Below are 16,718 nucleotides of genomic sequence, written 5' to 3'. Positions count from 1 at the left end.
TAACCCTGCTACAAACCTGAGCTGATTTCACCAGGAGCTTCAGCATGTGATGTTAGAAACAAAGTATCTGTGCATACAAACACCACTGAAAATTTCAGTAACTAGGCAAGTTGAGATAAAATACCTGTATCTCTTCATGCAATGGCTCTTTGCTGCCTCTGTAGATCAGATGTTTCCAAATTATTCAGGTTTAAGCACTGTCCTTTGGGGAACATGGGTTATGATCTGATCTTTGAAGCTTTAGCTCATTCTAGTTGGGACTAAAAGGAAAGAAACAAAAATCTCAGTTATAATGCTGCATATACATGGAAACCAAGAAGGCAGAAAGGGAAAACATCTAGTCTCAATGCCCTGGAAAGGCAAAAAACTGTATCCACAAAGGGTTAAGCTAAAAGACCAAGCAGCTGAGTTCGCTGAAGAAAAGAAATAAATTCAAATGGGCAGTAAAGCCTATTTCCTCCAAGCTAATAGAGTTACAGAAATTATCATAAGAGCATGTGTCTGGAGATGGAGTGAATGATGCTCTGCAAGATAGTGCAAAGAGGATAAACAAGCTCTGTGCCAAGAGCAGCTGAGCTGAACCCAGCCTGGTGCTCTTTCTCCTGGTGCTATCTCTTAACACAGCACCAACTGGGGTCATCATTTACCCTTCTCTAATGGCAGGGAGCGAACCACCTATTTGGCACAGTCTCGTCCCACAGAGCCTCCATCTTGTCATTTCCAAAAACAAGGGTGGAATCCCACATTTTTCTTTCTCCCTCTCCTCCCTCAGCACAGACTGCCCAGATGTGTGCAACAACCTCTGCATGCATGAACCTCACAGCACCCGGGTGTTCAAGGGGAGCGGACAAAAAGTGACATATAAGTTAAGAAGGAAGCTGGTGGGCACCAGGGAATAAGCCACTATGCAAATCATGATTTTATGACTGAACTTCAAATAAAAGTCCCCCTTGTCCCCCATCTCCTTCTCCCTGAACAATATGGTTTTGTGAGATCAAGCTGGGATCCTATGTTCTTATTCCCCTTCCCAAATATCACGTTTCTAATCCATGAAAGCAGGAATGGTTCAAAGACAGTTATTCTCAAGAGTTTGGTCAAGTTTGATCTCCCAACTCAAACCCCTGGCTCTTGCCAGATCCCAGCTGCTATGTATGTTACTCTGGACTTAGATCCTGTCAACGGTTGTACATGCCTTTAATCACTCCTGGGAATAGCACATCCTTTTTACTCAGCCAAGCACCTAGCACATGTGCTTGCAAGACGAGACACAGGCAGGAAAAAACCCTCAACATTAACAGCATAATTAGAAATTCAGGTCCCATGATCTCAGTTCACTGCTAAATCAGGCATCCCTAATGTCGATATCAATTTCAGCACAATTCAATTATAAGATTTTTATTAATTAAACTTCTCCTAGTAGGTCGGCAAGAGCTTCTGATAGAGAAGGATCCTGTATAGCAGCTGATTGGAAAAATCTTTAGCATTGTCAGATTACCAGGGCCATTTATGCACCAGTTTAAGGACTCTTGCCTGTTATCCTTGCCAGAATACTGCTCTTTGCCTACAATAACATCTGTTTTGCCTGCAATTTATCTGCTGTTTCCAATGCTCTGACAACCTGGGTAGCTAGAAAGGGGGCAGCACAGCAAACCTAATGGGAGCTCACTGCGCAGAACTGTGTTCAGGGTCTGCTGTCTGCTGCTTCTAGGCGTTTCACGCATCGGAGGAGCGGAGCTCTCCGTACTTCCTATGCTCGTACGATCCTGGCAGCTAAGCTCATCTTCAACAGCCTCTGTCGACAGGCAATAATTCACAACACCATGGAGAGCACGCACGCTCTCCTTCTAACTGCTGCTGTTTGCTTTCTCTGTCAAGGTGAGTGATCCTTAATTTGTTTATTCTTTGTTGGTGGAGGGGGGTTGGCAAGACAAACAGGAGATGGCTTTGGTGCAAATCATTTTTAAGAAGTGCTGAAGCTCCAAACTAATAGATAAATGTACAGAATCCTCATACAGCTCTTTTTGCTACATAGTTTGTTGTTTGTTTTTTTAATTTCTCCTTGTAAAGTAGTTAAGTAGTCCTGATTCAAGATGCCAAACAGGACACACAAAGCCATTTTAACATTATGAAGAGAAAGCACCTTAAATGTAAATGTGTGGTTTTACATATTATAGAGAAAACCACAAGGAAGTAACAATATTAAACGGCTTTAAATACGTGCTGCAAAGAGTGCACCTTCTCTCTGCAGATATGGAAAGCACTAAAACACTTAAATTAAAAAAAAAAAAAAATGAATGCACTTCTCCAGATACAGTGGATGCTAGATTTAATTAAAGTGCTGGGTGACATGTAAAAAGGCTAGCAATTTGGTATTGACTATAATACAGAGTTGTTAATATCTAGCTTTAAAATTATTTATCTAAACAATTCAGGAATACTTTAGGAAATCTTAATCTGAGAGATAGGAGATATCAATAAATAATAAGGGCAAGGCTAGCAGTTAAAAAGTGTGAAAGAAATGTGTTCATTTTTTAGTTAGCAAGTTGGCTTGTACGATTTACTAATCTGAAAATAAAATTGCCCTCCAAGGGAACAAGAGAAGGGGAGAGGAGAAGAAAAAAAGGGGGGGGGGAGCTTTTCACTGAATACAGATTCACATGAGGGGGACCCTCTTGTCTTAGGGAGAGGGGAGCTCTTGCAAAGATCAGGAAGTAACACCTGCTTTATGAAACACCGGTCACCTGCAGATACTTCTGCCTCCCATCTATTTCTCTACTGAAAAACAACTCTCTGGCAAAAAATAAACATGTCCTTGTAAATATCTGTAGATTCCTATTTGTGTTTTAAAGGAAACGTAGTATATGTTCAACAGACTTCAGTTCTGTGCCTTTGCCAAATTTGCATAGTGCCATCCATAAATAACAAAGCAGGCCTTTTTTTGCTTTTCAGTTGGAGTGCTTGAGGATGTGTCATCTAGAAGAGAGTCTAAGACAGAGTCCCCTAAAAATAAAAGTCCATTGGCTCTTAAATAGTGTCCAGCTGTCAGGAGGGTTACTGCATTGCTAGCTCCGAGAGAAAAAGGGTAGTGTGAAATACAGGCTCTCACACCTCATGCCGAAACAGTTGAAAGACCTTGTTTAAGAACTTCAGTTTGCAGCTTTTCTGTTGGCCACAGGGTACCATAAACAGAAGTTATCAGTGGCAAAATTGTCAACAGGAATATATTGTAAATAAAAATTAGAATAATGCATGGGTATTGAACACATTTCTCTGAATGTGCTGAAGAGTCTTTGAATACAATGGTTAATCAATTTTTAAACCTTTTTTTCATATTTTAACAAGCAGGCTGTTGTCATCACGATAGTCACACAATCATGAGTCAGGCTAGAAAGCAGAGTTCCCATTTCCTGGGAATCCTCTTGTTGCAAAACACTGACAGCTCACATGCAGCCTGCCCTGTCGGGTTGCACTTTTCCCTTCCTCTGCTCCACATCTCCGCAGCTTCGGCAGCTCTAGTGGACTGGGCCTGTGCGGGGAAAGTGCTTCTGCACCTCCAGTTCTTCAGTTACTCCCTGGAACTATTTTTTAACCCATATGCAGAGATGTATGTGAGAAAAACTCTGTCATCGCATTGTCTTTTATTGCTTTTCTTCTCCCAGCCTAAGCAAATGCCAATCACGCCACACTACTACCCACGCTGGGTGGCCTTTCCCCACGCATCACAGGGACGCTAAGCAGTTAATACACAGCAAGACAGCTACCAAAAGCGGCGTTGCCCCCCCGGCCGAGCCGCCCCCCCCGGGGTGCCGCTGCCGCGGGGGCCGCTCACCCCGCCGTGCCCTCCGCAGGCTGCGGCGGCTCCGAGGCCGAGCACCGGCTCTACGCGGCCCTCTTCCAGAGCTACAACCAGTTCGTCCGTCCCGTCAAGAACGTCTCGGACCCCGTCATCATCCAGTTCGAGGTGTCCATGTCCCAGCTGGTGAAGGTGGTGAGTACCCGCCCCGCCGGGGTACCCGCGGGCGACGGGGGGGGCGCCGGCGCCTCTCCCGACACACCTCTCTTTTCCAGGATGAAGTCAACCAGATAATGGAAACCAACTTGTGGCTGAAGCACGTAAGTCGAGCTCACCGGCCGGCACCAACTCACCACCATCCCCAGCGCGGGAGGTGCTCCCCACTCCGGGCGCGGGGAGCCCGACCCTCACGGCCGGCGCCAGGGGCGGGGAAGACCCGTCCGCCCAGCAAGGCGTCCGCGGGCTCCCGGGAGCCCAAGGCTGGCCAGGGCCCCGCCTGCCTCCCTCGGGGCAACGCCGCTGCCTCGGGGCGCAGGGGGGAAGCATCCCGGGCACAGACCCCCCACCAGCTCCCGGGGGGCAGCCGCGGCGCCGCTCGCTCAGCGCCGCGCTCCGGCGGGAACGCCGCCCTGCCCGGCACGCTGCTGCCCCCCAGCGGCGGCCGCGGGGCGCGGAGGGGCGCGGAGGGGCGCGGAGGGGCGCGGAGGGGCGCGGAGGGGCGCGGAGGGGCGCTTCCCGCCACCCTTCTGCCTCACGGACTGTGGGTGCCGCAGCGTTTAAATACGGGCCTGGCTCGCTGCGCAGCTGTTAAACACAGGTTGTGAGTCGTCAGCTGCAGCCCTAATCCTCCCTCGCTTCTCGCAGTCACTAAATGCTGTGTTTTCGCTCCCAAGACTGGCAAACACGCTGCCCTGGCAGACACCGACGCAGGGGAAGCACCTCAGCACAGAGGTCCCACACAGCATCACTTGATGCCGTTTAGCTCCCAGAAAGTGAGAGCAAACCAAAAATGCTGACTTCATTTAAAAGAGAGTTTACGAGTTAAAAATGCAATTACTTGTGGTCAGCTTAACAACCAACTTAATTCCTGATTTCTGCTTAATATTCAACTTTATTAAACTGGGGTTTTACAAGCCCTAATGAACAAGATAGTTATTAACCGAGCAATGACACCCTGCAGCTCTTTCTAACCCCTCAACCCCATGTCCTTCACTCACTGCTCACACCCAGCACCAGAACCTCCTATGAATTTGTTGCCAGATACCTGGCTTTTTGAGACTTAAGCTGTTACTAAAGTCCCACACTCTCTGGTAAGAGAGTGTCTTATTCTCTTTTACCTCATTTCCACTACCAAGTAGACACTCCTGGGACATGAAGTCACACGTGTCTAGGTCATACCTACACCAAGATGCCCACCTACAATCTCCACACGAATAAACACCAGACATACGAGTTTGTTAAAGAAACATCTAATCATTGTAGTATCCAAAATAAAACCATCTTAGAAGTGGTATGACAGCACTCGGTTTGAGTCTAGTCCATTGAAATTCTATTTCTTCACAAAACTAAAATAGACTAATTTCTTCCATAATTAGATCTGGAATGATTACAAGCTTCGGTGGAATCCAGCAGACTACGGAGGTGCTGAATTCATCCGAGTACCATCTGGTCAGATCTGGAAGCCAGATATTGTTTTATATAACAAGTAAGACTCTTACCTACTTCTTAATTCAGGAGCAAGGGGGGTGATGTTACTAGTTTAAAAAAAAAAATCAGGAGCAGGTTCATTGAATTAACTGAAAAAGCCTGCTTTTCAACAAACCTGTGTCCCACACCTCCCTGTTGGTGTACTCACCTTCGTGCCACCTACATCAGCATCACTGGGCCAGAGGCAGCTCCTAACCCGGAGCTCCAGGTGGGCATGCCAAAGTGAACTTTGCTTTTCCCCTTCACAAGTAGAAGTACTATTATTTTTATTGCTGTCTACAAGGGAGGTGGCAAGAAATTAATCCCCTTAGACTGGAGAGTTCTTGCCTGTGAGTCAGACCCTTAACTGAAAAAACCTGCTAATTCTAGGTTTTTACCTCACAATAATGTTGACATATAAAAGCCACAAATAAAGTTTACTTTGGATGTCAAGTTTCTGAGATTGTGAGGAGCCAAACCATAACTAAATGGATCCCCCTGCTACGTAGGGAAGCAGTTCTCAGTGAAATGGACTGAGCTACACAGCTGCAAAACTTAGGTCTATGGAGCAAGAGTGATGACACCCCTTTTCTAAATGGAGCCTTAAAACTTTAAATTACCTTTTTAGTTTCACTTTTTCATATAAACAAATGAATCCTGTATGATCCGTGTGATCAGGATAGCAATGTGGGACTTAAAAAAAACCCTCACCAAATACTCTCCTTATGCAAAGATGCACCCCAACCCTAATCCCTCTTTCCATAGTTACTACCTGCACTGTCCACAGAAGAGGTGGAAATACCAGTACTGCAGGTATCCTCTTATCAGCCCTTGGGTTCTGATGTGCTTGATCTAGAACAGAATAGAATAGAAGAGTTTAGTTGGAAGGGACCTACAACGATCATCTAGTCTGACTGCCATTTGCAATCTCCTATTTGCTATTTTGAATATTGATTGCACTGAGCCATGTAATTATGAGGGAGAATACTTCCCTTCAAATCTTCCATGGCAAATTTATACAGCTGTTTATTTCAGTTTAACTTTGTAAATTTATAATGGCCGCTGACTTAGTCTTGTGCATGCAATTCAGCTCCATGTCAACAGGTAATTGCTGACTTTCCCAAAACAGATTAAAGAGTTAATGTACATGATCTGAATGTATGAAACTACCTGGAGTAGTTGCATTCTAATTTTTATTTTTATTTGCTTTACAGTGCAGTTGGGGATTTCCAGGTTGATGACAAGACAAAGGCCCTATTAAAATACACGGGTGATGTGACCTGGATACCTCCGGCTATATTTAAAAGCTCATGTAAAATAGATGTAACCTACTTCCCATTCGACTATCAAAACTGCACCATGAAGTTTGGTTCCTGGTCTTACGATAAAGCCAAAATTGACTTAGTTTTAATTGGCTCTACAATGAACCTGAAAGATTACTGGGAGAGCGGAGAATGGGCTATTATTAAAGCTCCTGGGTACAAACACGACATCAAATACAACTGCTGTGAAGAGATATATCCAGACATCACCTATTCTCTTTACATTAGGCGTTTACCTTTATTTTACACTATCAATATGATTATTCCATGTCTGCTGATTTCTTTTCTGACCGTATTAGTTTTCTATTTGCCTTCAGACTGTGGTGAGAAGGTAACACTCTGCATATCAGTCCTTCTATCTTTAACAGTGTTCCTTCTTGTTATCACAGAAACCATACCTTCTACTTCCCTGGTAATTCCACTTATTGGGGAATACCTCCTTTTCACCATGATATTTGTAACTCTATCTATTGTCATTACAGTATTTGTACTTAATGTGCACTACAGAACACCCAAGACACACACAATGCCTGTGTGGGTGAGAACCATTTTCTTGAACTTACTTCCCAGGATAATGTTTATGACAAGGCCTGCTAGTGACGAAGAGAATAATCAGAAGACAAAACCATTTTTCACTTCTGAGCTTTCCAACTTAAATTGTTTCAACAGTTCAGAAGCCAAATGCTGCAAAGATGGCTTTGTATGTCAAGACATGGCATGCAGCTGCTGTCAGTATCAACGAATGAAGCTCTCAGATTTCAGTGGCAATCTCACAAGAAGTTCAAGCTCTGAGTCTGTAGATCCTCTGTTTTCATTTTCAGTTCTGTCACCAGAAATGAGAGATGCTATTGAAAGTGTTAAATACATTGCAGAAAATATGAAAATGCAGAATGAAGCAAAAGAGGTAAGAATATATTTTACTATTACTCAAACTGCAGACACCATTTACCATTAGTATGTTTTGTAAGAGATCTCAAAAAAAAAAAAAAAGACAAAACAAAACAAGCACACACAGAGACCATTATTTTATACATGTAAACTACACCAGCTGTATTGCAAATACGTGCAATTTTGAATGTAGATAATTTTGGGGAGCAAGTCTGTTGTACAAGATTCTCTTTATTGACAACACATACACTGAGTGAAGCATGTTAAGGCAATCACTGCTAGGGAAACACACACGAGTATCCATCTTACAAGATTCGGAGTGAGGATTTTCCAAGTTATAATCTTAATAGTGGAATTTGCTGACTCTATGGCCTTTAGACAGTTACATTCTCCCTCCCACAGCTTACCATCAATACCAAAGAGCGTAAGAATGAATGTTCTTTGCAATGATGACGTTGCTTATTCTGCTGCTGCAAAGTACTGTAGCTAAATGAGGCAACTGCTGCAAGATGGGGACCATCATCTTTCATAAAACTGCATATTGATGCAATAAAAAAAATGTTAAAGTTTTCTTTTTATCATGTTCCTCAAACATACTAAGAACAGTAGCCACACCACAACAATTATCACTGAATTTAAATCCCCTGCCCTATGGCACTTAAAGTTAGAAGGAAGTTACTTTGTTTATGCTGAAATCAGAATTTTATTTAGAATTTGTTGGTATAGAAAATATGGGGCTGGTTTGTTATTTTTTTTTTTGTCTGCCTTAACAAACAAGTTCTAGGCTAAAAACCGCAAAAATTCAAAAACAAAGACATTATTAATTTATTAGCCTTTCTGAAGAGAAATTAAGTAAAAATTTAAATTTTAATCTCAAGAGTAACTAAAATGATCGCCTAATGTAGTGACTATTAGTATATAACACATATAATAATTCAGTGTCACTTTGGTTATAATGCACACTGTGAAAAAAAAATAGAATAATCTGGTTTTTGGAAACTTGGTTCCCTCTCTACATGGAAGGTAAGGAGATTACATCACTCACAAGAACAATCAAATTTCAGTACGACATAAGAAACATACCAAATAATTATATACCAATTAACTTTTGTCTTTTTACGTACTGCCCAAAGACCAGTAGAAGCAGTCTGTTTCAGTGAAGTTTTCTGGACAAACCTGGTCACCTAAGAATGTAAAGCTTTTCACTTTGATTTTTGGCATACAGAGGAGAATTTGTATCTCATGAAACCCAGTGCCTCGGTGAACAACTTGTTATATTTGAAGAAGTAGATTTTGGCTTTGCCACTAATAGCACATTCAAATAAAGCTTCTTCAAGATTAATTCATCTGCCAGTGAAAACAGAGATATGCAAGTTGTGCATACATGAAAGACATCTACGTATGGAAAACAACCTGTGCTTCCTATATAAAACGGTGCTAATTGCTGATACGAGTTACTCATCTAATAAACATGCCTACTTGATATTCAATTTATTTTTCAGATTCAGGATGACTGGAAATACGTTGCCATGGTAATCGATCGTATTTTTCTATGGGTTTTCATCCTGGTATGTATTCTAGGAACAGCAGGATTGTTTTTACAACCTTTGATGGCTGGAGATGAAATGTAGAGATTAAATAGTATGTTGTGAAATCAAGTAAAACTTTTGCCAACAAACTCTGCATCCCTAGCACCTGATGTCTTCTATGTGTAGTAGAATAAGGATCTCTCTTGGCCTCAACTTTGCTTGACCGAGAAGGCTATGTTAAAAATGTGGAAAAGAAAAAAAAAAAAAAAAAAAAAGATACATTTTCAACTATTATGACAGCTAATCTCAAAGTAATAGGAGCTACGCTTGACAGCTACTTTTTGCAATAACTGGAAATGATGTAGGTACTACATTAGACTTTATAGGAACGTCTTAAGAGGGGGTTGATAAAGAAACTGAAAATTACATGAATACTTGGAAAGTCAAGACAGGTTGAATACTTTGGGCTACTAGACTTGTTCCCATGAGTCTGGTGCCAGGTCTCTTCAGACCATGACAGGACCTTCTGGGAATAAACTTATACTGAGTTCAGTGAATGCCCTCATGAGGACAAAATGGTTTAGGAAGCGTACATAGCAAATTGCTATAATGCAGACATTGCCACCTGGTGTGTAAACTGACTCCAGCAGTGTAAGGAAAGGACCATGAGTGGGTTTATTACAAAAGGAAAACAAATAGGTAAATAATAAGTTATGGTGATAAAGCAGTCATCATGTAAACTCTGTGCAACCCCATATTTCCACGTATGAGAAGACTGTCAGAAAAAAAACAAGCTATTCAAAAGTAATAATGTTTAAAACTATGTACAAGTAAAACACACACTAAGATGCAGTCTGCAGGTTATGCAAAGGATCAAAATACTCTGATAGGATAGTCTGGATACAGAGGCATCATGCTATAGCAAAGTGGTTTATGACAAGGGAAGGCAGGTGGATACAAAATAGTCCTGTAAACTATGCTAACATTGCTTCTTAGGCATATGTTTGTTTTGGGGTTTTGTGGTTTTTTTTTGGTTTTTTTTTTTTTTTTTTAATCAGTAGCTGCAGATAATTTAAAAGCATGAATAAAGAATGCAACACAGTACTGTAATGAGAAAACATTTTGTAAAAAAAATACGAATTGTTCTCTCTGTACCAAACTAGAAACTTTTTGCAAATACAGTGTATCAAGTGATGTAACATTTATGAAAATAAAAAGAATCAAGCTGTTGAAAACTGTGCATTTTTTTCCATTTATTTTGACTGAGCGACAAAGGCCTATATAAGGTAGCATTAGCTACAGTTCAACATATTCAGAAACAAGTTACATAAGTAAAGGTCCATCCTTCTGAGTCTATTAAAATCATTTTGTTTCAGACACACCTGATAAGCTGAAGACCCCAAGAATTCTATTGTCTGTTATTTCATCTGTATTTACCATGATCAGAATCTAGAAGTGACTAAAAGAAAGGCATGCATTTGCAAAAATTGTGAGTTACGAGTATAAAGACTGGGACTCCACTGGTCAATATGTTGCCAATGTCCTCATGGTTTCATTGGGCAGCCTACAGATGTCATTTAAAAAGGGGACCAAAATGAGGTGGGGAGTTTAAAAAAGGGTAATTTATATAGCCACTCTATAGTTCTACTTACTTTGCATTCTGTTCAGGTAAGAGTAAACTTCAGTAATTCAAACCCAAGGAGGACTATAAAAAAAACATTCTGCATTTGAAGAGGAAAATAAGATAGCTAAAGTATTTCTGCAACTTCCACACAGAGATAGTCACTGATGCATTGCTTAATCTTAATAATACTAAGAAAGTTAAAATTATTATATTAATGGATTATATCAGATAATCTTTGCGAATTGACCTTTTAAATTAATTATGATGGTAATAGAGGAAATATGGATATACAATGCCAGATGTAACTGCAGAACTGAAGAAGAAGACTTACTCTGTTTACAACCAGAACTATTTATAGATGGATATTAAAAAAAGAAGAAAAAAAAAAAAAAAAAAAAAGCTTGCCTGGCATAATTTCCCTACTCGTGAGCCTTAAAAAGCTACACAAGCCCCAAGAATGTCCTACAGGTGAAACCAATTTGAAATATATATTCAATTATATATAAGTTATGACATAAGCAATCAGTACTATCATCACTACAGTGCCAAACAACTGTAGTCTGAAGGAGATACAGGGAGGGGGGAAGGGAATATGTATCCATTTTCCAAATTCATAACCACTACAAAAACTTACATTATCAAAGATACCACAATTTCATTAAACTTCTCACCTAAACATGTTATTATTAATGTGGTAATTTAAGCAAATAAAAACTTCCCAAGACTTGCTCTAGCTTGACATTACTGTATTAGCCCTGCACGATGCAACTATATTATGAAGTACGCTGACAGAATTTTGGTGTAGGGAAACCCCCACCTATTTTAGAGTGTCTTCCAGAAATAAAGCTTTTAAGAAAGGTGTCATTGGAATGAATGTAAAGAACTTTAAAATCAGTATTTAAAGAATATATTTTAATGGAATAATTAAAAAGTTGCAAGTTAGTTTTCAACACTCACATAAAAAAATTAAGTATGAAAAGCTCTAAGTCGTCGCTGCTTAGAATTACATACGGTTCTATGAGCGAGAACCTATTAAAGGTAGCTTTCTAAGCTTGGTTTAACAAACGTGTGAAAACTTAATCATCTGTGTTTGGTTAAACAGCATAATAATTTTCAACCCATTTTCTTCAGAAAGGCAGTCACCAAATTCCTTCTACTTGTGCTTAAAAACTTAGTTCTGAGAAGCACACAAAGGCAGGAAATTATTAACAAGTTTGCAACCAACATACTGTATCAAATTCTTTATCAAGAATAAAGAAATATGAATGTTCTGGTCCATTAGAATACTTGTGCAACTCAGGAACTCATTTAATTGTCTTTGTCTTCCTTTCCATAGCTGAAACAGAGGTATCGACATACATGTATCCTGTAGACATTTTAAGGCTTACTGTATTAAACATTCATGTTGGTATGACATCATTTACAAGGTTTTAAATTTAGCAGCAACTTCCACTGAAAATTTATAACATAGCCAAATAGCTATTTTTACTTATACGGGAAGTTTAACTGGGTTTTTTTATTATTATTTTAAATTTACTCTGTAGAAACTTTATACTTTTACAACACATTCAAAAGAGCTGATAAAAATTCTTTGCATACTATAGTAAATTGAAGTAAGCAACTCTACTGTGTAAATATATGCAAATATTTAATACTCAATATAACAATTTATATATTAATTTAATAATTGGACTACAGTGATCATAATTAAAAATTTTTAAATCCTTCTATTTCACAATAGGTGTTAGTGTATGCTTTTCTGACATACCACACATGCAAGTGCTAGAGAAGGTCCCTTTAATTCTCACCTGATTTACAAGTAACTTAGTAGACTGGGAACAAGCAAATTGACTTCTATGTGTCCTAGGGATGCCATGCTTTAATATAAACATAATTTTCTGTTTTTTTTTTTTTGTTGTTGTTGTTGTTGTTGTTGTTGTGTTTTGTTTTTTTTTTTTTTAAATCTATCAGAAACATGCTTACAAAGAACGTGCATGGAAATAGGACTACTGCAATACTCTCTAGAGCAATATTAGGAAGAAACAGATCCAAAAATATTTTATGCATTCATACTGCCTATATGCATAGGTACTATTATACTTGCCCACTTATGAATAACAGGAATAAATAACACAAGTGATCCAATTATTGAAACCAGAAGAAAAGTCCATAAGAACATTCGATCAAGAACCTGAGCAATAAATTTCCAGTCTTCAACAACCTAACAAATAAAGAGCATAAGAGTTGGTCAGTATGTGTGAGAACCGGATAAAAATACAGTACCAAACCCTGCAATTCTTATTCACTTCACAATATGCTTTTTTCCAATCAGGTCCATTTGGTAACCCCCTTTAATAACTTTTTATAGTTACACTATGATCTAGAACAGGAATAAACTTCCCTCTATGAATACTGGTAAATTATATAGACCAATACTAGTTTTCAATGCAGAAACTGACCCTGAGAAGCACTGAACATCCTCAACTACAGAGAGATTAGAACGGTATTGCAATTTTCCAACATACTGCAGGATTTAGGATTCATGCCACAGCCTCATCATAAAGTGGAATTCCTGGGCAGGAGCTGGAAGCAAAAATTTCTTAAAGAAAACAAAATCAAAAAAACACAAAAAACCCCCAAACCAAAACAAAATACAAAACCCCAACACCAAACCACCCAAACCAAAAACATATTAAAAAAAATAATATATTTTAACAGTAGACAGCAGCTTTTGTGTTACATACAAAATCTTAAAGCTGTGAAGTTACTACTGCACAGAATTATACACTAGGGAGAATATTCACAGTACTTTCAAGACTATTTTCATTTTTGATAGGATTATCCATATTTACATCCAGTTTTGCAAGTACAGCATATATAATTGTCTAAACAAATTAAAACCCTGCCAAACAATTGTCTTTGATTTGAACTGGAGCTATCCACATTTCCTAAGCCTACTGCTTCTTAAGAGGAAAGGCTACAACAGCACTAGCTGTGTAGTTTTTATTAACAACTTTTTCAATTAAAGCTTGCACTCTCTGGACCCCAAATAATAAAATACAACTGAATCTCCAGTCAGCTGTATATTAATTTCTGAGGTTTAGAGTCACATTACACCTGAAAAACAAAACACCTGCCACCTCTCTTGTCACTCACAATCAAATAGAGTAAGTTCAGTAAGAGAAAGAAAACCAACCCTTAATTTACAAGAAATTACATATTCAATAGCAAACTGTTCGATTTCTATTGTTTATACAATGCAGGGGTATTAGATGCTGTTTGAACAGTACAGTAGATACATTTATTCAAAATCTAGGCTGGATCCCTTGTGGTAATGTCAGAATTGAGTCCTGAGAAGGGACATTAGAAAAGCTAGCTTACTCCTAGGCTACTATTTGAGAACATGCCCTCAGCAACCAGCAACTTTTGAAGGCAGGCATTTCTGTATAAATTTAAACAATCTGAGGCCCTGCCATCAGAAACAGATAGCAGTATAATGAGACCACAAAATAGACTCCTATATTTCTACACTACCCCGAAAATAGCATTTAACTCTCTCATGTACCAATGGTGCTGGTTTAAAAAACACAGAGAGAAAACGGATTCATAATGCTCGTATCTGAATAGTGTAAACATCCATTATGAATAGTTCAGATGTATAGACTGAAAAAAAGCTGTTGACATCTTCTGATAGAACTTAAGAGACAAATAATAATAAGGCTAAAAGAGAACACTCAGTAAGTCATCTAGTCCATATTTGATCTCAGCACAAAATGACCAATGTATGGCCATAGCTTGTATTTAAACTAATATAGGTTACGGCATTAAGAATTGGTTTTATTTGGAATTGAAAGCTGCAAAATGAGACTTCACAGTATTTATTCTGAAAGCGTAAGGCAAATGCATTTTTCAGGTAGCCTTCAGGCACACCATTAAAATGAAAAATACCTACTTCTCTCATCATGAAAACAACATCCATCAGCACTGTAGGGCACAGCTAGGGTACATGTTCTTATAACAGACAAGTATCTCTGAAAATGTGTGATCAACATGAACTTACTTCTAGCAGAAAGCAAAAGACTTTAAAGAACCCAAGGACTATATTCTATCAGCGTAAGAATTCCAGTATTGCACCATACTCCTACTTCTTTCCAGCGGAAATAATTACACAGCTTCCAGTGAAGTACAAAAACTGGAAATCCCACAGCATGTATTTAATATGCAACTGCATAGTAAGCAATTACTTGTTTTTCTAATCTCCAGCTTTACAAAACTCAGTGTAATATGACTAAGATACCCACCTCGCGAACTTCATTCTCCTTCATAACATGTCTTGTAATATATCGGATGGAATCTAGAGCTGCCTGCAAGGTGTTCCTAGACGATTCTGATCCGTTCGTATTTCCTGTTTCCTCCTTCTGAGCACAGTATCTATCTACATGACTTCTCATGCAAAGCAGCTTGGGAAGTTTGTGAAGAAATATCTTGCGAACCCAGGGTGCCATAGCATTGTGTGTAGATGAAGAGCGATGATGAATATTGATAGCAAAGACAGTTATCACAATGGACAATGTCACAAATATCATAGTAAACACCAAGTACTCTCCTATAAGAGGGATAACTTTAGAAGATGATGGAATAATCTCTTCAATAACAAGAAGAAAAACAGTCAAAGATACCAGTACTGAAGTGCAAAGTGAAATTTTTTCACCTTCATTTGAAGGAAGATAGAAGACAAGGACAGTTAGAAACGAAAGCCCAATACAAGGAATAATGAGAAACAATGTGTAAAAAAGTGGCAAACGTCTAATTATAAATGAATATGTAACAAAAGGATACCAGCAGCATCCATCAGTCCTATTTCCTTTGCTCCCTGTTGCAGTCACTATTTCCCATTCTCCATTATCAAAAAAGTCTCTTTTGTCAACATCATAATCTTCAAGAATTATATCAACTTGTGAGCCATCATAAGTCCAAGAACCAAATTTCATGGAGCAATTTTGGAGGTCAAAGGGGAAGAAGGTTACATCAATAGTGCAAGAACTTTTGTAGTTTGCTGGTGGAGTCCAAGCAATGGTGCCATCATATTTTACCACAGTTTTTGTAGATGTTCCCTCAAAACGTCCATCTGCACTGAAAGAGGAGAGATATATGCATGCAATTACAACGGCTCTATGTGGGTGTGGGCATGTGTTTTTAAATAACAAAGTATGTTTTGTTACTGTTATTTCAGCTGTTTATCCCTTCTCACCCTTCATAGCCAAAATTTCGTCCTGTGTTCATAGCCAACTTTTTTATTTTTTTAACTGTGAATCTCACACAAGTAAACATCTTGGGAAGAGTGAAGAATGTTTTCAAGTCATTAAAAGACCTGCGCAATGTTCTGTGGTCCCAATGACTTATGAAAGGATTGTAAAAATCCTGACCTTAAACAGCATGGCCAAACTCTGGTGTTTCTGTTTATAATACAGCATAAATATAAAATATGGACAAATCATAATTATTGAAGAGAAGTCACAAAACAGGTAAAATAGTACTTGTGTGGCACATCCAAACTTCAATTTACAGTCACTGTAATGGCCTTTTTTCCTGACTCAACAAGTCAGGAAATGTTAAAGCATTATATATGCACCTGAGTTGAGCGGAAAGGTTAATTCCAAAGTTATTGCTTCTGAGATCTATTAGTTCTCAAAAAAACTCCTCCAAACAACAACAAAAAACATCTTACAGTTCAGCACACTTAATTTTAAATCCATTCTGAGTATGACTTGCAAGAGCATGAATTAGTTGCTTCCCTCCCATCACTCTACACTATTAGTTTGTACCCAGCACTGTGCAAGATAATGTTTCCTAATTAAAAAAAAAATCTACACAAA

The 16,718-nt window shown here is 39.1% G+C and overlaps 2 protein-coding genes across 4 annotated transcripts in view; one reads left to right on the top strand and one right to left on the bottom strand.

Moving 5' to 3' along the window:
* The first annotated feature begins 1,482 nt into the window (after positions 1–1,482).
* CHRNA3 (cholinergic receptor nicotinic alpha 3 subunit) lies at positions 1,483–10,453 on the top strand. Its single transcript, XM_042804120.1, has 6 exons — positions 1,483–1,875; positions 3,849–3,988; positions 4,069–4,113; positions 5,389–5,498; positions 6,694–7,705; positions 9,192–10,453. The coding sequence occupies exons 1-6, from the start codon at positions 1,821–1,823 to the stop codon at positions 9,318–9,320; spliced, it is 1,491 nt and encodes a 496-aa protein (XP_042660054.1). The 5' UTR covers positions 1,483–1,820; the 3' UTR covers positions 9,321–10,453.
* CHRNA5 (cholinergic receptor nicotinic alpha 5 subunit) overlaps positions 10,452–16,718 on the bottom strand; it is a 19,172-nt gene continuing 12,905 nt past the window's right edge. The window contains exons 5-7 of one of the 3 annotated variants that reach the window (XR_006166611.1): positions 15,144–15,975; positions 13,302–13,425; positions 12,977–13,063 (exon numbers count right to left, since the gene is read on the bottom strand). Coding sequence is in view for 2 of the 3 variants with exons in the window: in XM_032990396.2 (XP_032846287.2) it covers positions 12,902–13,063; positions 15,144–15,975 (994 nt within the window). In the remaining variant the exon portion in view is untranslated. Of the gene's footprint in view, positions 13,064–13,301; positions 13,426–15,143; positions 15,976–16,718 lie in introns of those variants that run through there. The other 2 variants (XM_032990396.2, XM_042804121.1) reach the window with 2 other exon arrangements.

The sequence above is a fragment of the Tyto alba genome, unplaced genomic scaffold (assembly GCF_018691265.1).
Source record: "Tyto alba isolate M040663 unplaced genomic scaffold, T.alba_DEE_v4.0 Super-Scaffold_41, whole genome shotgun sequence".
In the NCBI taxonomy this organism is placed as follows: domain Eukaryota; kingdom Metazoa; phylum Chordata; class Aves; order Strigiformes; family Tytonidae; genus Tyto; species Tyto alba.
Note: the sequence above shows the minus strand (reverse complement) of the source record. Positions and strands in the feature narration are given on the sequence as shown.

What these genes read in the sequence shown, in the direction of transcription:
- CHRNA3 (XM_042804120.1), top strand. Translation starts at nt 1,821, where the DNA reads ATGGAGAGCACGCACGCTCTCCTTCTAACTGCTGCTGTTTGCTTTCTC. An exon ending in TGTCCCAGCTGGTGAAGGTG is followed by an intron (nt 3,989 to 4,068) that starts GTGAGTACCCGC and finishes TCTCTTTTCCAG; the next exon opens with GATGAAGTCAACCAGATAAT. An exon ending in GATATTGTTTTATATAACAA is followed by an intron (nt 5,499 to 6,693) that starts GTAAGACTCTTA and finishes TTTGCTTTACAG; the next exon opens with TGCAGTTGGGGATTTCCAGG.